At 42.8% G+C, this 27,027-nt stretch overlaps 1 protein-coding gene across 13 annotated transcripts in view; it reads left to right on the top strand.

The window, feature by feature from the left end:
* auts2a (activator of transcription and developmental regulator AUTS2 a) overlaps positions 1 to 27,027 on the top strand; it is a 347,206-nt gene that overhangs the window by 291,579 nt on the left and 28,600 nt on the right. For 12 of the 13 annotated variants that reach the window (XM_086057551.1, XM_086057548.1, XM_086012057.1 and 9 more), the window contains one exon: positions 16,357 to 16,405. In XM_086057551.1, coding sequence (XP_085913677.1) covers positions 16,357 to 16,405 — 49 coding nt within the window. Of the gene's footprint in view, positions 1 to 14,808; positions 15,047 to 16,356; positions 16,406 to 27,027 lie in introns of those variants that run through there. The other variant, XM_086012061.1, reaches the window with a different exon arrangement.

Genomic DNA, 27,027 nt, shown 5'->3' with positions numbered 1-27,027 from the left:
AATTATACACGACCACAGATTAGTGTTGAACTGAGCTGTTCTTTTCACCACTTCTTTTCAAGTTTATTAACCATTCAATTAATACATGTACTCTTACGTACATATCCTGAGCATTCAACTTTGTCAACTTGCCCCCAACAACATTGTTTAATGAATGTTTTAAATAAACCGAACTCTCCCGTCTGGATTACCTGGACTAAAATAGTTACTAATTAGGTGGACAGAGAAAAAAACAAAGGTATAACATGGTCACATGAAGGCAGAGGCAATGAGGCAATAAATACAAAAATCCCCTCTTGCAACGGCCGCGATGATCTGTGGCCCGTGCCACTTCGCAGTTGAGTAAATACGACAAATGTTTTTTAATATAGTATGGCTTTATTTAACATGACAAATGAAAGATAATTCTAAATTATAATAGTGTAAGACCCCCAAATAATGTTTTTATTGTTGACATTACAACCAAACACTACGTAACCATTACAAATAAGCAAGATGACTTTTGTCAGTGTAGTAGGACTTAAACTGACTAGTCGATGAGTCGACTACTACTTTACTGCTCTGCATTGTCAATTGATAGTTTGAAGTTGATTAAGGTTGACCAGGTTTTGGTGATTCTGGTCTACCAATCTACCAATTTAAAGATGACTTTCAACACGCTTGTCTGCTGCTGCCTCTGAACTGTAATGCTCTGTGGAGCAGCAAAATATCTGGCCAACAAGCCGATAGTCTTCATACATCTTCTAGTTCTGAGAGCATGAAAATAAGATGTTGGTGGATCAGAATAATGGATGACGTTACTAGCTTTGACTGTTCTGATCGCTGCTAGTCTGAAAATATTCATACCAGTGCTACCTCGGGACTGGAGGCAAGGAACAGGGGCAGCGTTGCAATGTGAAACTCCATCTTTGTTGTGAACGACTTGTTAATTGGCAGCCTGGAAGACGAGATTCCAAAAATACCTGATTAGCATTTGGCCAATTTAAAACATCAAATGTTGTGGCGTAGTGTGTAATGTGGTCTCATCACTTTTTATAAGACGCAACTTCTGGTATGACATTTTCAAAATAAAGTCATTGTATTTCAAAATACAGATGGCAGCCATTACAAATGTCCTGCGATGTACCAATACTACCTTTGCGATCGACTGGTCGATCGCAATCGACGTATTGAGCACCCTTGCTCTATACCATTTAACATGCTGAAGAATGGTTGAGTGCAACACATTGTGAGTGCCAGGCAGCGGTGGGAATGGGGAAGAAAGAAACAAAGAGGTATAGCATGGTACCATAGTTTTTTCAGTGTAATTGCGCCCTTAATGGGATCTTAAACCTAAAAATCGTTCTTTGTGATAGCTTTGATAGCTTGCTCATATTTAAGGGAGTTGCAAGTTTTGATGTTCTGTTTTGTGATATTGCACTCCAATCAAAGCTTTACTGAAGCTAGGCTGTGTGAGCTGCTGCCAAAACATGACAACTTTGTGCAGGTTTGTCTTCAGATGGCCTTTTATTGATTGTGACAGATAAAGAGATCAGTGATCTTGTGAAGCATCAGGCGCAAGTGGTGATTACCATCCCTGCTGATAACGCTGCATGCTAATCATTGTAAACATCATGTTGAGCTTTGACACGCTTAGGCTTATCTGTAATTGTTGTAATTGTTACGAGCGTTTAATGAGATCGTCTTACAGATATGCTGAGTGCCAACATGGCCCGGGTACGGGGAGGTGTTCCTTCAGATGTGCCTGGTTGATGGGGACATTAGATAGACGCTAACTCCTCGTGCTGTGCTGTTAATGAAAGACAGCCACAAGCCAGAGTGCAAATCAGATAAAAGGGTCTGGAGTCGAGGCAGTCATGAAATATTTAAATATACAGGGCTTCAAAGCAGATGAGGCCTCTCACTCTTGTCAACAGACAAACCCCCTGCAGTCCAGTCATGGACCAAGTCTCTGGCCCACAACCAACTTCACATGTAGGTCACAAATCATCAGCTCACTTTACTGTCACCAGGGGGAAAGAGAGAATTCACCGATGAAATTGTTCCTGTCTCCAGATGTACACCGGAAAGCAGTTTCCACCGTTATCCAACTGGTCTCCTGTGTTCTAGTGTTACAGACACGGAGAGTATGGGGCAGGGGTTGGGACAGGAAAAGATATTCAAGTAAGAACTCAGTTCACTTTGACACGTTAAAAACACTCCTCTGTCACATTATCCCCTATCACATACTTGCACACACACAAATGCTTCTACAGCCACAATCATCAAACACACACACACACACATCACAGAAAAAAAAAATCAAGTTCCATGTTTTCAGTTTACTGTTGTTTGTTGACATCAACAGTTATCTCTGAACGGCACCCCAGTTGATTTGTTTCACAAAAGACTTTCAAGTTCCGTTTGGTTAAAAAGCTAATATAAGAGCAGGAACAAAACACAAACCTGGCCATTTGACTGAAAATGCAGCAAAATTATCTTGGTGCCGCAGATAGTGGAGTGTGTCTGTGGGAATATTTGTCCATTCATCCAGAAGAAATTTTATGATATTCTTCCATACCAAAATGACCCAATTATCGATTAATACAGGTATATGTCTGTTTAAAAGTGATTAACACTTTTTTTGGAGATAGTAGGTTAATCAAACATTAACCTGAGTGTTCTACTGAAAACAACCTCTTAAAATATGTTTATAGTGACACATTTTTATTCTATGGTGGGATGTCATTGTTTGCAAGCTTCTATTTACTTCTCATAGAAATCTGAAAACATCTGTTGAGTTGTATTTGGAGCCAACATGGTTAATATGCTTGCTTTTTCTTGTCATACTACATGTCCAAATCTATCTCGTGAAAGTTTTATGACAAATCTAATTTCCTTTCAAAGTTTAAAATCAGCTAGCTGCATAATTCTTGAGATGTGCCATCCCCTTTGTCCTGATCATACTGTATCTGTCAGCCTTCACAGGGATTTGACTGTCAGTAGAAGAGTCACGTTATTTTGCAGAAGCCCTGGAAAATACAATTAGATACCCCTCAATGACCAGTGGGGGTCTGATGTGATACAAGGAGGGTGTACATAAAGAGAAAAGAAGGAAGGTTGGGGGAGTGCGGGCATGGACCTCCCTGCTGCCTTTCGATGTCCATGTCCCATCTTGTTTCCCCCTCGAGGGACTATCATGAGGCCCCACTCTGGAGATGTTGAGTGTAGCGAGAGGCAAGTGTGAGTGGAGTGTTAGGGCGGGGGTGCCGTGGGATGACAAGGGCTGTCTCTTATGATGCCTGACAGAATGGTCTTGACAGAGCAATTCAGAGGCCTAATCCCTTCGCCTGTACTGCTCCAGCCGGGTGTTGCTCAGGGGGTCTGTAGGGGGTCAGACGGGTTTTAATAGAAGGTCTCAGTGGTGATTTCCTCAGTGCTTTCCTGTCGTCATTCCTTTTTAAAAGACACAGCAGGTTTTCTCTTCCCCGCAACCTCCCTTTTTGGGTTCTTGTCTGTCCTGTCTCGCTTTCTTCTGTCTCCTCCTGTGTTGTTTTCTTCTCAGCTCTACCCCTCTGGTTCCTGCTCCTTTATCGTGCTGCCTTCCCTTGTCCTCTCACTCCCTTTGCGCCGCTGAGAGAAAAGAAACAAAAAGGGAAAATAATATCCCTGCCAGCACAGTTGCTCTTAGTTGGTCTTAAAACAAAGCCCCATGGGGTGGAGGCGGGAGTTCCAGCACAACGGGTTTTGAACGGGGGTTAGATGTATGCTAGGTCCCCGCAGATAGAAAGACGTGCAGATTAGAGAAGGAAAAATTAAAGTGCTTCCGAGTTTTCCCATGCATAGTACAATGTTTCTTTCTCAGTATGATTACGATGCAATGGTTCAAGTGGAAAACTGCGGTCAGGTGTAAAGAGGTTTGTAATTCTCATTTGACTGAAATCAAGGTCACTGGAGAAGCCTAGAAATTTCTTTGAAAAGCAATTGTGCTTTACTGAATTAGTTACAAAATTGTGTTTTCACATTTCATCAAGTTACTCAGTGATGCAGAAATGGAAGAAAGGACACACAGTGTAGTTATGCATTGTTGTATCTTGACCAATATGTTAAATTTATTGTTCCACACTATAGGCACGGGAGGTGACTTGCATTATCGGCCAATTTGTGTGCATTTCTATTAGTACTGGTGGTGCTATGGAACACTTTTATCCATCTATTATTATCTATCACCTGTGTTCTTGTGTATCCTGATAGAACGCTTGAAAGTCACACCACAGTCGCGCGACTCGAAAGGGTAATGTTACAGCTGCAAGGTACAAATGACTGCAGGAATTGCCTTTTGACACCAGCTCTATTTTTAAAGCTAAAACACTTATAAATGGGCTCACCTTACCGTGCCTCGGCTGGAGTGGTCGCAATGCATTAATGATGGCAGCTAGGGCTGTGCATGAATCAGTGGTGACTCGAATATAGAAGCGGATTGGCTTAAAAACGAACGCCGAATAAGAATTTTCAGATTGGAGTCATTGCGTAGCTTATAGTGTCATTGCTGCCTTCACTCTCCCACGTCTTCGCTCTTATTACCTTCATGGGCCCCCCAGACTATAGGGAACCACAGAACTTGTGAAGCTAACTACAGTATGTATGTGGAGTGCATGTCGTGTGTGAAATTGTGCTGCGCTTAAATGACTTATAAATGTGTTAAGCAGTCAATCAATAAAGCCCAGCTAGGCAGTGTATCAACGCCCTTGTTTACTCGCTGTTGGCCTTTCGCACCGTCCTAGCAAGGGAGACAAAATACAGAAATACCCAGGTTGGTTTAGCACTAACTAACAGCTTGAATGACACAAGTTGATGGGTTTAAAATTGGTCCATAAGAACACTCCGGATTCTGCCGCTGGCCGGTGTACGGAAAATGTGCCTGGAGGTTATAGTAAGTTATTTTAAATTTATCAGGATGTATGTTTAATTGGTCGACAGAGAATTCCTTGTTGTAACAGAATTGGAAAAAAAAAAAAATGAAGCAAGGTATCAAAGCTGTTTGGATTCTTGTTTACAGATAATGTCATCACACTGGGTTGTACCATTACATGCATTTGTGCTCATTTTAATCATTTGTTTTCGGATTACACACTGTTGTTCTTGTCGTTCTGTTATGTTCTTTCACAATCACGCCTACACAGCCTGCATTAAAATTGCTGGCCAGATCTGGATTTATAGTTCTGAACCGTACCGTTGCAACACAAACTGAATTGTATCCCTGGAGACACATGTATACGATGACTTACAGTTATAAAGATGGAGATGTGCCCTTTAAAATAATATTGCCTTCAATTTAGGAGTCTGTCATTAGAGGAGTATGAAGTGAAAATCCTGCCTACTATGCATGATGCTGTGTGTTTAGAGGCCAGTTGAAAGGGGAGTAAATGACTGACTGGTCTGAAATTATCGACAAAATCCCGGCCCATTGCCTACATTCCACAGCAATGTCTGTAATTTAGGCACAAGGGTCTCCCATTTCTCTTGCGACGAGACAGAGTGCGTGGGGGGACTGGGACATGGGATGGAGGCTAAAGCCTTTGAGGAAGGGAAGGTTAAACCAATTTTCTTGTCTACGTTGTTTTTCCAAAGCGAGTCCCGTGGCAGCGACATTACACTGATGGTCAGTGAAGTAGGTTTGTTTCTGCTGACAGCTAAGATCTTTTTGCGCCCACAATGTCAACTGGATCTGATTATTGCTTACCAGATCCAGATAATGTCGGGCCTTGATCAGGCTATTTATCTTGAACCCCCACAGCACTGGCTTGCTTTCAGAGACCACGGAGAGATAAGTAGATAACACTGTCTCTAAAGGCTTTTAACAAGCGGAAGAAATTCTTTCCCCCTACTTCCACTGCTGACACCTGATATGAGTCTTGTATCTTTTTTCTCCCAATACACACACAAAGGGTGGGCTTTTAGAGGAATCACCGCTGAATTAGACACACTTTCACCTATGAGCAAAATGGTTACAGAATGTCAGGTACATTCTGGGTAATAAATGCTGCTTCATGAAATTAAGGAAACTGTGTATAGATGATCAATTTGGGTTTGACACAAAAGCACAAGTCAATTCGGTAGTTCAAAAAATGTTTTTACATCTGCTTGTCAGAATATTTGATTGAGACGGTTGAATAAATAAAACATTTTTTTTCTACATTTGGCATGCCTTGGTGTCCCAGTTTGGTTCTGAGGGCTGAATCTACTTGTCTCTTTGTGTACGAGTGTGTGTTTGCTTGCACAGCCGTGTGTCCTCCTCACATTAATAATAGTAGTGAGTGACAGATTAATTTATGTCTGGCTGTGTGTCTGAGGAATTGGGAAGAAAGGGCCTGTCAGTGCTGCTTGTCGGGAGGGGCTAGAGATTAGAGCCAGTTGTCGTTGACAACCCAACGCAGGCTTTGCGAGATAAGGTTGGATAAAATGACTGCAAAAATTTTTTTTTTTAAATCATAAAACATTCTTCATTGGTAGGCAAGGATGGACTAGGAAGACTTTGTGGGTGTGAATAAAAATATTTTGTTTTTAGATATTCATGCTGCTATTTGACCATTTATGGTATTTGTATTATACTGTAATCGTTCACCACAAATAATGGTTCTCTGTTTTGTATATCAAGATTAGCTATTAAAACAGGCTTTATTTACTTTGGACTATTTACAGAGAAAGCAGACGAGCTGGGCACTTTACCCTTTTTTGCCGGACCGTCCTCCGGCCGCGACCTGGATACCCTTCCGTCTTCGTCCCTCCGTTCTTATTCATCAAAATGATCATCCTTTGACCCCATCCGTCCTCATCCTTTTAAAGCAATTCCGTCCTCACATTCCGTCGGTCCATCCACCCCCCGCCGCCACCCACAAAATGGGCCGGACCGTTCCATCCCAGGGACGGACGGAATGCCCACCTCTGGAAAGCAGTAATTTGCTAATGCCAATAGTAACATTGTACTGAAAGGAATATCCTGTAATTTTAATAATACAGTAATAATACAGTAGGTCCCACCTACGGACCCCTGTCAAACGGAAATTCCCTCACCCAGAAAAACAACGTATGCATTAAATTTTCTACTCCTGTATTACATTAACGATCGATTCCTGACAACGGAAGTTCCGGTATCCGGAACCAATAGCGAAGCCCACAGTGAGCGCAAACTCAAGCAGTCCACGCTCGATACTACGGAAAAACTTTGACCGCTCTGCCTTCATTGTATCAAACGGAAATTCCCTCACTCGGAAAAAAAACGTATGCATTAAATTTTCTTCCACTATATTACATTAACGACCAATTACTTCCAACGGAAGTTCCGGTACTGTATCCAGAACCAATAGGGAAGCCCGCAATAGCATAAACTCAAGCAGCTCCCGCTCATACTATGGAAAAACTCTGACCGCTCCGCCATCATCGGATCCAAAACGGCGACATGTAAGTTACGTCTTTGGCATACCTTTTACTGAAATTGCAAAAGATTTTAAATGTATTCATTTACATTTTCGTCTGTAGTTCATGGCATCCAAACGTAGAACAATGGTAATGACCGTGAAAGAGAGAGTGAAATGCATCGGATTATGTGAAGCGGGACACAAAGTAAAAAACATCCAGGAGACACTTGGAGTCGGAAAAACTCAAATCTACGAGAAAAGTCCTGATGTAAAGCCTCCATCCAGCAAGAGAGCTATGGAGATGGCACCAAAAATGCTTTTGTATGCACAAGAATCCCTAGACATCAGTGATGATCAACGGGACAGTTTCTTGCAACTAGCAACAAAACTGTATGATACTCAGACAAACATTTTCAGCAAAGAATGAAGCAACACAACTCAAATTAGACTCATTTTTTTCCCAAGTCTGAGACAAATCAACACTAAAATATAGTACAGTTTACTGTAGTTAGGTACTGTACTGCATTGGTGTTACAGTATTTACAGTATTTTGTCAACAGTATTTGGACCATGTTTGTTACACTGTACTCTATTTTGTTCGTATACCTGTACTTTATAGTTTAGTTTTTGTTCGATAAAAAAATTGGGGGAAAATATTTTTTGGGGCATTATATTGCTTGTGTTGTTACACATGTATTTCGTTAACATACTTGCACGTTCATACAGGACATGTACCGTAGTCGTTTCCCACAGAAGGAAATTCTGTTATAAGAAAGAGTGAACAATGCAAATATGATTCCTTAATAGAGAATACTTACTGTATAATACAATACTTGAATGTGATCAGATCTGTGATGTAGGCTGATTGCAACTTTGGATTTCTGCATTAGCTGAAATGTTCTATGTCGCTTGTCCTTATTGGGCTGCCAAACTGACTTTGGGCAGGAGACGCACACAAGTCTTGAAAAAACACTGATTTTTTTTTTTTTTTTTGTTTAAATCCAGTATCATTCAGTGTTGATTAAACAACAATCTAAAAATTTCTGATGAACGCACAGATTACTATTAGCTGATAGCGTTAGATGCTTCACGCACTTAATTGATTTCTCTGTGACGTCAACTATGTCGTGGTGCGGGGGACGGAGGTGGTTTGTGGTTGGCGGTATGTCCATGCACCACTTACACACCACTTACATGCGCACACTTATCTAAATTCTGTTATTTCACACTCTGGACTCTGCTTCGGCTGGTACAAGCAAGCAGCCAGCCACTGCAAACACTCACCGCCGAGCAGGTCATATAAGAGGAGACAACTCAACATCAGCAAGAATGTGCCAGCAAGATCCAGCTCACTAGTTTCCATTCTAATGAAAGCTGAAGTCGTTATTGGCCCAACAGTATGTGTAGCAGGATGAGGTATTTTCACTGCATGAGACAGAGCCGCCCCCAAAACAAGCCGATTTCACCATTTCAAGTAATATGCTATCAAGACAAAAGTCTGTAATTCTTTAGCCTTTTAGGTATTTTGTTGAAAGTATATCACAGCCACATGAAGACACCATTTGATCTGCGGGGGAAAATACACATTATGTGTCAATGAAATCTTTTTGTGTTAAAATTCCGCTTATGCCATGAATTAGTGGTGTCGTTGTAGCACTACCATATGTGCTAATGTTTCCATTCAGAGTTGCTTGGAGTGAGTGTACAAACTTTTGGCAATGCTAATATGGTCAAGATTATTCAAACACATTATTGTGAATAATATGTAGGGTAATTTGAGTGAGGACATTCAATTGGTTTAGAAACGGGTTGCTTGCTCAAGAAATTGTTAAATAAAGGGTTGGTGGTTCTGTAAACGGGGCGTTGTAGGAAGCCTAGAGTCTACAGACAAATGCAATAAGAGCTTTTATGCACACTCATGTTACACTTATCAATAATATTTCAAATGAGGGTGCTCTTGATATAATGGCTGAAAAGCTCATTAAGCTTTCCCCTGTGATTGTAATCTAGCACAGAGTTCCTGTAAAACTGAACCTCATTTGGTTGCGAGGGGGAGAATGAACAAGCTTCTGTTTTCAAAAAGGAATAAAATATGACAAGATGTCAGCAGCCAACGATGACAGATGGCATGTGACCTGAAAATAATAAGTGAGACACATTGAATCTATCAAGACATTGTGTTTGATGCGCAGATGATTTTTTCGAATGGAAGGAAGCCGAAAATGTGTATTGTGCTCTGTCAGAATTTCACTGGAATTAAAAATAATGTGCAGATGGGAATCTGAACCTGATTGTTTGGCAGTGTGGCTGTAATCACAGACTGGTGGTTGCACTCAAATCTTATAAGCGTTTCAAATAAAGAACAGCAGCTCATTCATAGCTGTTGTTGCCGTGGCTGCCAGTGGACTGCTTGACTTTTTTTTTCCTGGCTGTTTAAGTTATTAAATACATTTTTGGGAACTGTCCATGTCATGTGCTCGAGGTCAAATCATGATTCTTGGTTATGTTCTTGTTTTTTCCATTGTAAGCACAGAAACTTCACAAATAACTACATTTCGATTATTTGTGCATGAGCGATCTTGTTGTTGATGAACTGAACTTTAACCATGGCCTACAGTCCAAGGGCAAGGTGACTTCATGATTACATCTCTGAAATCAGATGTACATAACACAAGCATGTATACAGTATAACACAATCTGTTGATTTAGTAATATATTGAACACATGGTCATGCAGTCTAGAGGTTCTTCGTGGTCCTTTATGAACAGTGTCTCTCTCCTCCATAGGTAAACCAAGTCGCTGGACTTTAACTAGCCACCTGAGGCCGAACCTTACTGCCTCTGGATGGTACTTCACATTCTTTGTTCTGCGTCATGCACAAACAGCCACACGAGAGCGCGTATCCATACACGAAAGCCTGAGCAGCTGAATGCAATTTTCGAGAAATGTGTTGCCTCCACTGTTTCAGGATTTGGTTGACTGGGCCGTGTTAAGCCCATTTCCCATGACTTCATGTTCATAAGGCCAGTTCCAGCCAATATGCCCTCGTTTTGTGTTAGCAAGGGATGGAATAGCATCTCACTTCTGAGCAAAAGTCTGTTTTATGCTCTGTTGTTGCTGGAGCTGAGTTGGCAGGGATAGACTTTGCAGTGTGACTCCATTGTCCATTCATTGACCTCCCTGCCCTTGGGTTAATACTCATTAGACAAGCTATTGGTGCAAGGGTTTGCACCATTAAGAGGCTTACAGCGGAATGTTCAGCTTTTGTTTGGGATTTAAACAAGGAAAAGTGTCATTACAGCTCACGTAAAGATTACATTAAGAATATTTAAACAGAGTTGGTCATGTGATCTCTTTAAAGACAACTCCTGTGACACCAACACAACGACGAGACGTTTGCACCGAGCAGGACAGTTCAGTTCAGCTCTGCCAATACGGGAAAAATGCTAGGACAGCTATGCAAATAATTTGACATCATACAAGCCCAGCACAGTGTAACACACCAATTCATTCACCAAACAGAAACTCAACACAGTGGCCACGCTTTACTCGGTCTGATTGGAGTGAAGGTGTGCTATCAGTGTGAACACTTACCAGGAAAAGTTGTTTCTTCTTATTAGAAAATGTTGACAGTAAAATTAGTATTTTTTTTTAACCACAGCTATACTGATATCCTGTTTACCCATTTCTTAGTAGCTCTAACTCATATGGATTATTTTACCAATTTGAATTATTTTTAACCCAGCAATTTTATGAGAGTAAATTGTTCATTAATGCTAAATGAATGTTCATGGTTGTTTGCCATCATGTGCCCTGTGATTGGCTGGCAAGCAGTCTAGCGTGTAGCCTACCTCTCACGCAAATTTAGTTGGTATAGGCTCCAGCTTTCCCATAACTCTAATGAGGACAAGTGCTATGGAAATGGATGGATTGATTTGATTGATGCAAATGATGTCAAAACCGTCTTAACATACAAGAAGGGGCTGGCCTACAAGCAGGCGGGGCTTCCCCTAGTGGGTCGTGGCTGGTCGGGCCAACGAGGCCACCGGCCATGAGACAACCAAAAATAAATGGTCACTAGGAGTTACGATACTACGTCCTCAGATTTATTAAAGGCCCTGATACACCAAACCAACGTCAGAGGTCGTTAAGCGTCGTTGCGTCTTTAAGCGCCGTCTGATTAGTGTAGTGGCCACCGTCGTAGTGTCGTAACCCGTCTGTAAGCGTCTTAGGGGTGTTTACGTTTGTTGAATCGGCGTCACCAGTCGTGACATTTGGTCACTCTGATTGGCTGTTAGCTAGCATATCAGCGCGCGGAGCACCAACGTGAAATGACAAAGGCGGAAAAACAGTGAGCACGCCTCCGCTGCCTTATTCTTCTTACAAGTACAAGAGCGAGGGTTGACAATGTAAGTATTTCACAATACCGTGTCAAGAACATGATGGTTTACTTCGTGTGGGAGTTCATCGTGAGCGAAGAATAGAACCGAATGCATTGTTTACGTTGTTATAATCAGCCTTCGGCCAACATATTTCTGGTTGGAGTTTTCTAACCATGTGAAATGGTGACTACCGCCGCCGATGGTGTGGAAGTGTATTACATCTTATGCATGCGCAGAAGGTACTTTAATGGTCAGCGTCGCTGTCTGTTGTTGCGGTGTATTCCTCCAGCGTGACATGCCGACAGCCGGCCGGACGCCACAGGGGGTAAGCGTCTGTCACTGTTGGTGAACGTTGTTTTGGTGTATCAGGGCCTTAAGACCACAATCTCCTCTCAGGCCATCTTCAGTTAATCAGTTCGACAGTGAGCATGTCAGTTCAGCGTCACCTGAATTTTAAATTGTTCAAGGTGGCTATTGAGATATATGTAGCACTGAGTAACTGACTTACTTAGGGTGTCAGCCAGCAAGTCACAACAATTTAATACATGACTGGAAACAACACCCTTGTCACTATATTACGCCCTTCCTTCACAAAACAACACAGACCCATCCGTGTATGTGTCAATGCAGTCACAAGTGGTAATTTTCACTGCAGCAAAGCATTGTTGGAATGCTACCTCTTAATGGCCGTTGTGAAGCCCTGATAACACAAACACCAACTTATCCTGTAGAATATGCCACAAAGTGATGTATTCTTAACGATAAATATGTGAACCTTTATTATCTACGCGTCTTAACCATGAACTAATTTGTAAACATTTGCATGTTCTTGTGTGAGAGGTTTGTCACGTAGTAAGCGCAAGCGCACTGGGGCACGTGTGCTGCTGTCAGGCATCTGAGGAAAGTGTTGGCGGTGTGCATTAATGCCCAGTAAGTCGAGTCAACACAATTCATGTAAACACGTTTTGATTGCCCATTTTTCAGCACAAGATTTGTTTTTGTGTGTCATTCTTTCATGCGCCCGTCGTTGTGAGCTGATCATAAAGCTAGTGTCAGTACACTAAGTAGTGCACCGGACATCACGCTACAGTGAGCTGGTCTGAGCCATGAAACGCCAGTACAGTAATCCTATAATGTGTTTGACCATGTTAAAAATGTGGAAATTCAGACAATTTGTTTTGGATGTGGATTTCAAATAAATTGGCAGCACTGCTATGGGCAGTGTAATATTTCTTTTTACCATTTTTTACCTTGTTTGTTTGCATTTGTGAATTTCTTTTATCATGAGGGAAATTGAGGTATATGTTTAAAAAAAAATAAATGCATGTGATTTTTTTTTTTTAAATATCAAAAAAATATCGAACTGTGTTATTATATTATATTATATTATATTATCCATCCATTATCGATACCGCTTATCCTCACAAGGGTCGCGGGGCGTGCTGGAGCCTATCCCAGCTGTCTTTGGGCAGTAGGCGGGGGACACCCTGAATTGGTTGCCAGCCAATCGCAGGGCACATAGAGACAAACATCCGCACTCACAATCACACCTAGGGGCAATTTAGAGAGTCCAATCAACTTACCATGCATGTTTTTGGAATGTGGGAGGAAACCGGAGTACCCGGAGAAAACCCACGCATGCACGGGGAGAACACGCAAACTCTACACAGAGAGGCCGGAGCCGGGATCGAACCCACGACCTCTGAACTGTGAGGCGGACGTGCTAACCAGTCGACCACCGTGCCGTGCCGCCTTATATTATATTATATTACCCATGAGCAGCACTATAATTCTTCTGCATATGTGGGTGTCTGGAAATGAGTCGAATCCCCCCTTGACGTTATATTTGTGTATATGGCATGGTGCATTACTCTAAATATCTTGCTACAGCCGTGACCAACAGAGACAAAAAAAAAAAAGGTTGTAGAGGGGAGACGCGAACTAACATACCAAACTGAATCAAACTGCACTGCTATATGGAAACATCTAAAGTGGGCCCCTTATGGCCAACTGCTGAGCTCTGCCACCTCCGCCATGGCTCTGTTCCGAAGTTGACTGAGCAAATAGACTGAGATTTTTTTTAATCCCTCTAGGGTTCTATAAAGTTATCACATAATTATAGACTCTGTAGTTCAGTTAAGTAGCAGCTTGTGAGGTTATAGTGTAAGCCTTGTCAGGGTGGGCACACAGCGCGCTCAAAGCTCACATTGAAGGCTGAATGACCTTAGGTGCTTTTTATATTAACAGTTGACCTCCCTTCAGGCCTGCGTAGTGGGACTTGATCCAAGTGGAGACATGGCCTGTGGGCTGCAAAGAGGTGCACGCTGCTCATGAAGGAGCATTTTGTTTTTCTTCCCCTCGTGGTAGCAGCGGCACCCTTCTGGGGAATTCATTAGTGTCTGACATCATCTCACCCAGGCTACAGTGGAAGAAAGCATATCTTTCTGCCTGGCTCTCCCCTCCCCTTCTTATTTTTTCCTCTTCTCTCTCCAGTTACTCAGCTCGCTTCCTCGCAGTCGAGCCGTGCTCTTGTGTCTCATGTCAGTTTGATTATTTCTGCGCGCCGTTTTACGCAAAAGGTAAAAGACGTGATGTGTTAGCCAGCAATGAAGCTTCTCTAGATGAGGAAGTGGGTGGACCCGACGGACCGTGAAGGCAACGCCAACAGCAGCAGGCAGCTCTCGAGCAGCCAGTCGCCGGATGAATGAGAGTTTGTGTGGTTGCTTTGGATCGGGTTAGGAGAGGCGTGTGCATTGTGCAATGACCACGGAAATCCACGACAGACACCCTCCGCAAAGCTGAACGCAGCGAGAAAATAAGCAGTCTTCGTCTGAGAATAACAGCTCACTGTTTGAGCGCCTCTTTTCCTTGCGCGCCCTGTTGGATTGGTTCTCTCGAACAAACCTCTCGGATCCCGTTCTTTACCGCTTTTGGATATTCTGGAGAATATAAGTGAAGTGGGGAAACAACACATTGATCGACCAGAGGGAACTTGTTTGTCCCACGCGTCGTGCGCTGTAGAAAGAAGATCACGGCACCGCGACACATGGTTCCCTTTGTCCAAAAGGCGCAGTCGCTGAACGGCTTTTTTGGGGAATCGCTCTCCTTCTTCGTCACCTTTTGCTTCCCACGCATGGCTGTCCTCAATGCAAACGGAATAGACTTCGTCGCCGGTTGTGTGGATTATACAATTTAAAACAAACACACACAGAATGTGAAACGAGGTCACATTTAGCAAAAGTATTTCTTTTCATTGCCACATTCAAGGTACAGTGGTCGCTTATAATTCCATGCTTCATTTGGTGATGCTGCACTATTGTCTGCGTGTGCGTATATATATATATATATATATATATATATATATATATATATATATATATATATATATATATATATAGTTGACAGTTATTATGTTGTCTGCGAATGATGAATAGCAAATGTATTTCGTGGCAATATTCATTTTTAGTCATTTCATGGGTGCAGTTTTCTTTAGAAGTCACTGAAGGCGCGCATACTAACCTGCGCATTCCTGAAAACAATTACTCGAAATCCTCCCCTGTCAATGTAGAAAGCATGTCTTTACATGTTTGTTAATGAGTGAGTTCATATTTTTGTTGAATTGGGTATATGTGGCGATGTTCTCCACATGTGCAGCTTTTTAATCGGGTGTTGTCCTGTTTTTTAAGCGTCCTTGACCAAATTCAGCTGGCGCTTTAACTGCAATAATCTTTTAGACCAGAAAGTCGCAGTTAAGCACATGAAAATCGTCGACTCGGTGTTTAAGCTATTCTTTCTTTTATTATCTATCTTCAAATCCCACACCCGCATATTGTATTTGGACTGAAAAGATGCTGTCGGTGCTGCGCCTCGACGGCTTTTGGCTGTCGAGTCGCGGACCAACAGTGCCACCAAGTGGGTAAAAACAAGCGCTGTTTGAAACCGACATACAGTAGAGCAGTGATTCTCAACCAGTGTGCCGTGGCACATTAGTGTGCCGTGAGAGATCTTCAGGTGTGCCGCGGAAAATTACACAATGACAATTATTTTGACCCCAAAAATATTCTAATAAGTTTTTGGAGGGTTAATTTATCCATGCCAACCACGTATAGCAACACGCAGAACAATGAACTGCTCTTCCACTAAATGACTGAAGTTACATAATTAACCTTTTTATATACGTTTTGTGAATCATTTTGCTAAATGTTGTGCCGTGATTTTTTTTTCTCCGAAGTTAAAGACGTGACTTGGCGCAATAAAGGTTGAGATGCACTGGATTTTGTTGATGTTATCTGTATCTGTATGTTTGACATAATTGCGGCACGGCAAGGTTTGGACACTTTTTTTGTTAGCCTGAATACAAAATTCAGAAATATTAAGCCTTTTGTGATTTAAATGTATTAATTCGATCCCGTAACTATGTGGTGATAACTTCCACTGAAGAAATTACAGTACAGCTTGGTCCTATAAAACGTACCTTTGTGCCTTTTTTTTTTTTTTTAAAGAATAACAATCTGTCGATACATCAGTATTTTTTATTAATTAACAAAATGATCAAATAAACTTTCTGTTTTTTCTAGGTTTCTGATGCCAGCTCAGAGAAATTTTTCAGCACAGCTGCACTTAAAGGTATGTGCGTTTTGTTTGACTTATATATTGTACTGAAGCAATGTTTGCGTGCATGAGGAGGGCACAGGTGTCTTCTTGCCTTTTTTGATATCAGCATTGCATTGTCCCATCTTAGTGACAACAACATGGTCCTTTGTAATCGTAATGTATTAGCACATACACAAACAACCGTTTGCAGAGATATGACATTCAGTCCGTTGTATCCACTGCTTTTGTCTTGTCGCACATGCGGTATGTTATATACCCATGTTGCAATGTGATTTAGCGAGCCCTTACAAGGTTATGGCAAGTGTGCTGTAAGATGTGTGCTGGGTTAGTCAAAGAAGATGTTCTCAGGGCAAAAAAAGGGCAGGAAAAGCTTCTATTTATGGCCTGGGTGCGCTAACACCACATGTGACCTCATTATCAAGTCACTAATTTGCTGTTAAAGACAGACTCATTTTCTCTGGCTAAGGGCTAATGGAGGTGTCCCCTCGTGAATGGACATTCCTGTTTAATGTGGTGGTGGAGGGGGGCCGGGCTGGACGGGACGCTTCAATACGAGGGTCATGACCCCTTTAGGGCTGTGGCAGAAACTGGGCCGGGCCGCTCGCTAATGCGTCCTCGTCCCACCCCCTCTATCGTCTACCTTATTCTCCTGCATTTTTTTCCTCAGCACAGACGCATTTCCCACATTCTGGCCTTTGATTCCCTCCGGGGCTTGATTTGTGGCATTCATTGAAGGGGGGGCGGGGGCGGGGGGGTTGGGGGGTCTAAATGGCCTTGACAGGGAGGCTGTCTTTTGAACGTACTTCTCCATAGACTGATTTGGTTCCCTTGAAAGGATTAGGGCCTCCTTTGTGCATCTTAAATCAACAGTGGGTCACCCTCTTTCCCTTTCGATGAAAGGACCTGACCAGGGGAAACGGTACACAAAATACACGTATTTTCTGCCGCATAGTCGTTTCCCCACTCCCTTGCCCCCTATTTCCATTTAAACGTCGCCTTTTCATCATCGCCAGCCCTTCCTCCTCCCTCTCCATATGTTAACGCCTCTTGCAATAGGCGAGTAAAAGAATCCAGGTGCAAAGAGAAGAGGGACCGGTGGTATTTTTATGGTGTTGGGATTAAAAGGTTGGGAGGGTTTTTGTTGGAGGGGATTAAATCACAGCACAAATAACAAATTCCGATGAAAAATACTAGTGAAGGGCTCATTTGTTAGACAATGAATGTCGGTGTTTGGCTGGGGGCAGGTGCAAGTACTATTCATTTGTTTGATGCTGATGGTAATGCTCAATACAAGACTATTTGCCTTTCAAAAGTACAAATGTCCACAAAACAATTAGCAGGTAGTATAAGTATGTCAATCAAAACAGATCTTTGTTACAGCCTTTTCGTTTGAGCTCATCTCTCTTCTGCCCACTTTGAACAAAGTACAGACACCAAACAACCTTTGAACAAATGTAATTTTAATGTAATGATAAAAATAATCGCGACAAACACCATCCTTAGGTGTTATCGATCGTATCCCTCATCTGTTCAGACGAGGACGACGTTTTCCGCGCATCTTAAAAGAAGCATTCTTCTCTTTCGCATCTGTCGAATCCTTAACTGCATTTTTCAAACGACGAGAAAGCCCCACGACACCTCACTCTCACTCCCTCCGCCCTAATCACCATTGCTTCATTTTACCCAGGAACGGATTTCATTAACTAAGAGTCATTAAACGTGAGCTCTAATTAGCACGGCTGTCAATGTCTCTGCAGGTGTACTTTCGTATGTTCACCTGATACATTTGCTCTGCAGGACATTTAGCTTTCTGTTAGGGAGGAGGAAAAAAAAAAGCCCACCTAATTTTCAAGAATTAGGGTATCCTGCCGAGACGATCCAGGTATTGACGTGCTGTTGTTGCCGAAGATGACACAAAAGCACTGCTTGTGACCACACAAGCCTGCTGACAAATCCATGAAACAATTTAAGTGGTTTTCGAGAAACTGCATTACTGAATTTGATCACCTGGTCATTTTCCCAGCCATCGTGAACATCGCCAAGACTCACTACGCATTGTTTGTTTTGAGTTCAGCCTGAGTCGTGAGATTACCTTATCCGTAGTGCCCTTTTTTACAGATGTGCTGAATGTGCTTCATAGACTTTCGAAATCGTTTGTTGTTGTAGATTGCAGTGGTTTAGAACTGCGGCGTATTATACTAAGAGCTGTTTCTCTAATTCCACCGCTCTTAGCAACACATAGTATATAGTAAGTACATAAAGTATAGTATAAGTAAAGTATAGCAACACATATATAAGAAATGCTTTTCAGTATGATTTCTACACCAACTCGCCACAATAATGAATATGATGCATCGCGCAATGAATTCCTCGACGACAGTGCCAATCACATTATAGCTTTTAAAAGATTGAGCATCAATGTTTAGCTGAGAATTTTTTCGATGGGTGTGTTTGTGAGGTAAAATATACTCCACTTTTCCCTAACTACATTAAAGTTCCCTGTTATGATGCAGATTAACCTGCAATTTTGCAGTCGGCATTTAATTCCTGCAAAATGTACCATATATTTCCATGAATTTCCATAAATTAACATGAATTCTCGTGCAGGTTTCCTGGAATTTCACAACCTTACAACAAGTGTATACAATAGCGCTACAAGAATCATTATTTGCTGCACAAACCACATAGCACGTAATTATTTCATCATGCAATTTCAGTTTAAGGTTACAAAGATGTCTCCTTGCAAGAGCGAGTCCCTCGAGATCTTTTTTTGCAGCTGCGTCTACGGCACGAGTTCAGTGTAGTGATTCGCCCCCATCCCCTCCCCCATCCCCACCTTCAGCCACGGCACAACACGGATTTCACAGCACTTTACTGGAGGTAATGTGAAAATGAAGCGAGTGCCGCAGCAGCGACGCCAGCGTGAAGAGCGCCATCGGTGAAGTGCGTCGAGGCTTGAGTGCTTCTGTCACTAGGGGAGAGAGTAATGTGTGATGTGGAAGGTGTAATTTGCAGCGCTGATGGCATTGTTTAAAAAAAAAAAAAAAAAAAAAAAGCCAAAAGAGAAAAGCAGGGGTGAACCTATGTGGCAGATATCAGAGCCGAAGAGCTCCCTGGATTGTCATGAAGAGCTCCGCAGGCTGCAAAATGGCCCGTGAGCGTATTACTTGTGTGTGGGAGGCTTGTGTCTCGCTGGCCGCGTCATTCTCTCTGTTTCATGAGAGCGAGGTGGGTGATGGAGCTGTGCGTACTTGATGCCTGGGCAGCCACCTGCTGTAATCTCAAGTGATATAGAGAGCAGCAATCACACTGCAAATCACCTAGCCGCCTCTGGAAGCCATTCAGTTGACTGGAAAGAGAAGGTTGGCCATTCACAGCCCTCGTGTCACTTTACTGCCTCGGGGCCCCCCGCCCCCCGTTCTCTGCCCTCACGCCGACCTCCGGCGTCTGTGCCGGTTTGAGTGTCAAGAAATCAGCACTGTTTGTGGAACTTGACCTGATGTGCAGCGGAAAGATGACCTGGCTACCATTTGCCTTTTGGGCCTTCTGAGAAATGGCTGCAGTCAAGGACAATCTCTTTTTCCCCTGCCCGGGGCTTGGAGGTCACCGGGAGGTCACCGCCTCCTCCATCTTCCATCTATAACAGTTGGAACAAAGCATTCCTGCTTTTGCGACTGGACCACAAATGCAATTGTGTTTGTACCGCACCAATTGACAACAAAAGTTATCCCAAAGTACTTTTCCTGCATGTATAAGATGAAGCTCGTTGTATACAACAGGAAGATACGATCGGATGATCCGTAGTCATCTGTGCACCACCACTACAGAGATGAGTTTGTGAACAAAGCCCACTTTTGAAATTTGGATCATCTGCAAATTTGGGCTGGTTTATAGCAGTATTCAAGAACATGGACCAAAAATGTTATCTCCTCCCTCAATTGTGATAAGGCAGTACAGTAAAAGTGTCATTGGGCTGACTTATAACCAAATTGTTTTGACAGCCTGTGTGATCAAATGTAAATGGAGATTCCAGTCAATTGCAATTCAAAACCGCATTGGTCTCATTTGTTTTTTGCCCAAACATGAAATATGATTTAGGAAGATGCCTCCTTGAGAAGAGCCGTCGATTGAGGCAATCCATTCATTTGCTGCACCACTTCGACTGGCGTGAGCTGGATCCTATGCCAGCTGATTTGGGGCGAGAAGCCAGATACACCCTGAACCGGTTGCTAGCTAATTTCAGGACATACAGTTTATATAGTCAATCAACCATTTAAACACACATTCACACCTATGGACAATTTACAGTCTTTAATTAAGCAAACCTTGGAGTGTTGGAGGAAGCCGAGTACCACAAACATTTATTTCCAATTTGTCCCTTTGACCTCAGAACATACGATAAACGAGCAAGTAAAAACACATAGCGTAATAAACTCTGTTTTCTTCTGGGTCGAACAGGAAATTGGAACCCTCACATTAAAGAATTAGTGAAGAGCTCACATGAGATGATGAAATAAAGCCAAATATTTAGTTGAATGAAATGATGTTGCCAATCAAAGTATCTTCCTCAAAGTGGACAATTCTTAGAAAAGTGGAAAACAAACCAACAATCTCCCTGTTGTTACACGGCCACTCTGTTCAGTCATCTGCTGACTTTGAGACTGGAGGTCTAGCTGTTGCCCACTTGACTGAAATTTGTTGACAGACGATTCTGTTTGGATGGGACGCAGAGCGGTTCTGTTGCCCCTTGCCTGTTGCCTTCAGCAGTACAAAGAGGTCATTCAGAGTGTGTTCCTCAAGCCCCGAGGTTCGAGACTAACTAAATCCATCCATCTTAATGCATTTGTTTCAGCACCAGGAGAGCTGCAGGGAGTCTGTGTAAACACTCTCTATTTCCGACATGCCACGGTAAACCCAAAGAGCCTGGAATCCATCAGGCCAAAATTAAAGGTCGACATCTCAAACACAAACATTTAAATGGGCTGCACTCCAGAGATCAAAGTCAAAAGGCCTTATGTTCCCCCCACGTCGCTTGTCTGTTTGCTTGCTAGTTAGGCTTGAATGGGCAGCAACTGTATGCTATATACAAGGACAAATCTGGACCATACTTTTTGGGTTGCTCTAGTTAAAGTACAAGTTGTTACAAGTATGTTTGCACTGTGTAAGTACAGCGGTGCCTTGAATTACAAGTGCCCCGACTCATCGGTTTTTCAAGTTAGGAGCCGCACTTGGTTGTTTTGGGGGATTTTTATTCTACCCACTGTATGTCGTCAAGCTGGCAACATATAACTAAGTAGCATGACTACCTTTTTTACTGTTTAATTAGCAAAAAAAGAGATGCTTTTCATTTGACTCTGTTTGTGTTCCCAAATGGAGTGTAAAATGTACATATATGGAACGGTGACATTCTTAGGTGATTTCTAGTCCGAGAGAGGTTGATGGACGTGTATTGGAGATGCGCAGTGTGTGATGGAACAAAGGCTACGGAATTGTAGGAATGGAAAGTACGTCTCCCCTCATCCCGAGAGAAATCCTCCCCATCAGCATCAGCAGTGACCATTGATCCAATGCGACATCAGCCACTCTCCTGCCAACTGTGCCGCATTAACAGGGTCAGAACACTGCACACATATACACACGTGCACACGCACTACTTGTCAAGAGGCAGGCATTCCCAGTGCTCGTTGTTGGTCTGTTCAGGCCAATTATGCCTGTGTCAGTCTTAAGTCCCCGCGGCAGAGGTGACATTGCCAAAGAGGGAAAGAGAGCAGACCTCCTTAATGAGGCCTCATGGTGGCTCACACATGTATGCACATTAGCGTGTGCGTGCATAACAGTGGGGCTTCTGGTCTTCTGTGATCTAATGTTCAATCCTAATCTATCATGGGTGTCTGCGGTTGGCTTTTCCCCCCTTGTCAAGGTCTTCAGCCCCAAGCCATTTACCACTAAACGCCTCCCTAATTTTTCTTCTTAACTTTGTAAAAAGTGAATGTTGTTGCCTCATGATGCCACTTAGGCAAGAGTAGTTTGGGTACTGCTGAAAGATGTCAGGCCTTTGTCACAGGAATACGGTTTTGGATCTTTACAAATTCACCCTATTGTTGTTACTATTTTGGGTGGGTAGTTGACATAATTTTCTCAACTGGGAAAACATTGATTTTCAAGGTGATAGGGAAAAATAATTATCAAAAAAAATCAATTCATTTAATGTTTTCTTTTAATAATTATTTTAAGAGGAAGGAATCGTCCAATTATCTATACAGGAAAATCACATTCTCAATGTTGTGAACCGCTCCCTCAGTGAACATTGCCTCTGCTGGTGGAAGTCAAGTGCTGCGTTCCATTTGTCGTCAGTTGCTGTACATTGTGACTAATCAACAATGGACTATAAGCACGTAGCACTGTTGCACAAGTCTATTCTGAGTATCTTTGAATGTAAATTACGTACCGTGGTTCCTCTCCTGGCACCACCAGTCCACCGAGTCCCGTCCCGTTCCCCCTCTGAGGCAGACGGGTGTGGGTGGTGGTGGTGCTTCTGACAAGAGACTGCCGTTTTCCCTTCTATCACAGCCAATATTTTACTCTAAGCTAATAATACAGTACCTTGAACTTTGGCGCCCGCTGTCGTGCTCGGCTCCTCTTCACTGGCTGCTCTTGCTCGGACTCGCTGTCAATCATCCTTAAACTCAACCTTGTCAACATTTTGAAACAGATGGAATGCTTCCTCTGCTGTATAACATTTTTTTACTGACCATGGTGACATTTTCTCCAAAATCAATGGCATCGCTAAAAAATGGTTGCTATGGAAACCCGGCACAGGAAGAAGGACTCATCATTTTTTTTAATACAATACAATGGCAGCATGAGAATAATATTTTTACAGACACAGGAAAAGTTAAAAGGCCAGGAACATCGTTAATCTATGCAAACAGAGTAACAATAACAACACATCAAAAGCTTGAGAGCTGTCAAAATGAAGGCTGGGAGTTCTAGTTGAACATACGGCGCCCTTGTGTGGTTGGCGGCTGTATTATTACATCAGCAGGGAAAAAAATGCCGAGAACAGATTTTGGTGCTCTCTGTAACTACAAATTCATCCCTGCGAATGTTAACAGCCCACTGCCCCCATGCTCATCAAAGCGGAGTAAACACCGTGTAGAAGCAGGATATCTGGGAAAGCTCACAGCAGTGATGGCTCAGTGTACTGCCCACTCAGCTCTTCTTCTCGAATACACGCAACCGCGCACATAAAAATAATCCCATAAAATACCCCAAAGCGTTGACAATTGATAGAAATTCTCTGAAGTAATTCGGCTTCAAAACAATGGCGCTCAGCATGACCGGAAGGTGCGTTGCCCTATGATATTTTTCCGGAAATATGTCACACCACTCTGTGCATATAGTCCATAAGGTCGACATATTTTAGTTCTTAACGTCAAAAATTTGCTGAATTAGTATGCCCATCTCTAGTGGTCAATGTCCTTTTTTCTTTTAAATAATATCAATTTCTGTGCCAAAGCTGTCCAATAGCAGTTCGTTCAGACTGTTTTTAGATACTGCTCTCTCAAACAGTAATGCAATATAAACTGTTATCATCAGACAGAAACTTTGCTATTTAGTGTTGAACTTAATTGGAATTTCAGTATTCCACGGTTGAGATGTTTGCCTCCAAAAACAGAATGAAATGATGAATGCATTTACTGTAATCCCCAACAGTCGCCGAGAAAAGTGCATAAAAATGTTCTTGAGTGGTATCTTGGTTTGTAAAGCTTTTAAAGAAAAGGTTGAGTTAAAGAGTCTTTTCTGTTTTCCTGTCAGCTTTCGTGGACCCGGAAGAGGGTCAGCGCTGTGAAAGCGAAAGTGTAAACATCCCCTTTTAAAGAGACAAAGAAGCTGAAAGAGAAAATAGCACAAGGGCTCTGATCAGGATTGATGAAAGCAAGGATTTAATTGCTCCCACAAGAGAAGGGGTTATCTTTTCTCCCCCCCCCCTCCTCTCCTCGTGCACTCTGTGGTTCTCATAAATATGCAGGACAGAAATAAAGCTTTGATGAGCCGCAGGGTGGATTAGAGAGAACTGCAGAGCAGGATGGTGGTTTGTTAGCAGGACTTCACAGATCCTTTGCATGTGTTTCTGCTCTGTACACACATAGCCTGGCTTTCATTTGCCTCAACCCACATTTTATTATATTTCCACAGGCTACTATTACATACAGACCCGGAGTGCTAGAAGTTGTGATAGGGGCTGCCAGGGCTATAGGGCAAGATTGCCTCCTGTGTTTAATGTGATCTCAAGATGGACTGAGATTTAGGTAGGGATAAATTGTCCTATGTTGAGTGATAATAAAGGTAAATGTTGAAAGATTTTCTTTTTTTAAGTAAACGGTGCTCTTTATTCCCCCCCCCCCCCCCCCCATATTTAATTTTCATTGACTTTTTTTCAGCCGTGAAGCCACATTTCTTCTATAAGCCTGCCCAAACCCATCAATGTCCGTCGGGCTGTCACCATCTGCTAGAGATTAAGCTGCTCCTGGTGGGAGCTATTTGATTTCAGGGTTTCAGCATCAACTGTCGGTCTTGACTGTAAACACTTGTAGGAAAAAAAAAAAAAAAAATCCCAGAAGGGATTGCATTTGCGGGCCTTTCAAGCCAAAAGCAAACAGTCAGTTGCGTCTTTACCCGCTGTGTGTTTTGTGGAGCCGTCAGCATATTGAGACTGGGGGTTGTGCTGGAGCATTTAATCCGGAAAGCCATGTTTGGAAGCGTTTTCCCTAAACTCTGCTCAGTCAGTGTGCCGTGTGGTTTTGTGATGTACGGATCCTCTAGCCGTGCATGACACTAGCCAGCTTGTCTGAGCCCGCGTTCTGTGTGGATAGGAGGCCGTGCACAGAGGGCGCATTGTTCCAGTAACCTAAACCTCGACCAGCCGCTGCCCAAAGGGGGATATCAAGTTGTGTTCTCCCCACAATTCCACAATCCTCACTTAATCTCCGAGGCTTGACAAGAAAGCAGGGAGGCAGCTGACTGTTTAGATGGCAGGGCAGTTCAAATAAACAGCTCAAATCCGAACCAGCTTCCCTGAATCTTAAACCCTGCCCCAAAGCCACAACTCGTCACACTCGAGCCTGCCAACAGCCCTTAGCTAATTTGAGGTGTTATTTTGGAAAACACGTTGATGTGGCCTTGCTGAGGTTTCCGCAACGAGAAAGCAAGCTCGCGGGATGGAGGAAGGACTCCCAAAACTATGGAAAGGAAAGAGAGACGGGTGTTAAAGGTTTCTTCTCAGTGTGTCTTGCTAATCCAGCGGCCGTGAAACTTGACCAACGGGGTAATGGGACAGCACTTGACATGCTCACAAACACATGCACAAAAACACATCAGCTTCTGCTGCTGCTGAAGACTTAAGAAGCGAAAAGGCTACATGCAAATTGATACTTTGCAAGATCTTTGGCTATTTGATCCATGCTGTCATGCTATTAGCACTCTGGTATGAGTTGCTCTTAGAATCGACACGGGCGGTAAATCTAATCCTCGCGAGCTGCTTGAATGTGTGGTGTGGATGTGTAAAACCAGTTGGCTCCATTTGAAAGCCAGTGAAAGAAGCCTGAGACTGATGACTCTCCGGGGACACATTTCTCTTTTTCCAGCCTTCCAAATGCTTTTCTCCCCGGCGAAATCACGGCGGTGTCAGCATGTCAGCTCAAGCTGTCACTCAACGTATTGCTGCAAGCCAGTTACACTCACTCTGCCTGATGGCTCACGAGAGGCAGGAAGGAGCTGGAGAGCGAGGGGGGGAAAAAAGAAAGAAGGCATTTTCTACATTCAACACACGAGATTAACGGTGTCTTGACACCCTTTACTGCAACTGGAGACTCAAAAGAACTAACATTTTGTAACTAAGGCTGCCCATCGCCTGAGAGGAAACAGCTGCACAATTAGCCGTCGTTTCCTGACCAATGAGCCGGTATGGTTCAGCCTTCTGGATGCGTAGAGCACAGCACATTATTGAGCAGAACCCGGCGGCTGACGTAGTCCTGCAGTACATGCACCACAGCCAGGGAGGCACTGGACCTATTGCCTGGTATTGTTTTCTATCTATGCATGTTTGTCAAAGTAATGAAAGAAAAAGAGGTTGTAATGAGCATGCGAATGTAAGTTCAACATGGGCAAGCCTCGTGTTTGAGTTTTATTTGCTCAACAGACGTCAGACATATGTCATTACGCACAGCCACTGCAGTGACCGACAGGAAACTTGAAACAGTGTCCGGTGGTGGCAAATGATTGAGTTGTACTGGCATTCAGTTGGGGGTTTCAGTATTTTGAGTACTACTCATTTGCCCTAATGCAGCTATCGAATATGTTGGTGTTCGGATGTCCTACTGAAAATTCTAATCAATCACATATTTTTGCTTGGTTAAAGAACAATTATAAAGGGAGAAGACGAAAAAAACTTCCACTTAATAATGAACTTTCATTTTTAGATAATCCACGAATTTTACGTAAATTTAGCGTGTTTAGAAGAACAATATTTTCCTCTTTAGAAACACCAGTTAGTGCGATTTTACTTTGACAAATCTCTACGCATACATATTATTCTATGGGATGAAGTGATCTCAGAACCGCAGTAGCAATTT

Source organism: Filicampus tigris, chromosome 17 (genome assembly GCF_054856515.1).
Source record: "Filicampus tigris isolate MCC_2025a chromosome 17, RoL_Ftig_1.0, whole genome shotgun sequence".
NCBI classification, from domain to species: Eukaryota; Metazoa; Chordata; class Actinopteri; order Syngnathiformes; family Syngnathidae; genus Filicampus; species Filicampus tigris.
The sequence above is the reverse complement of the archived record's forward strand: the minus strand, read 5'-3'. Positions and strand labels throughout refer to the sequence as shown.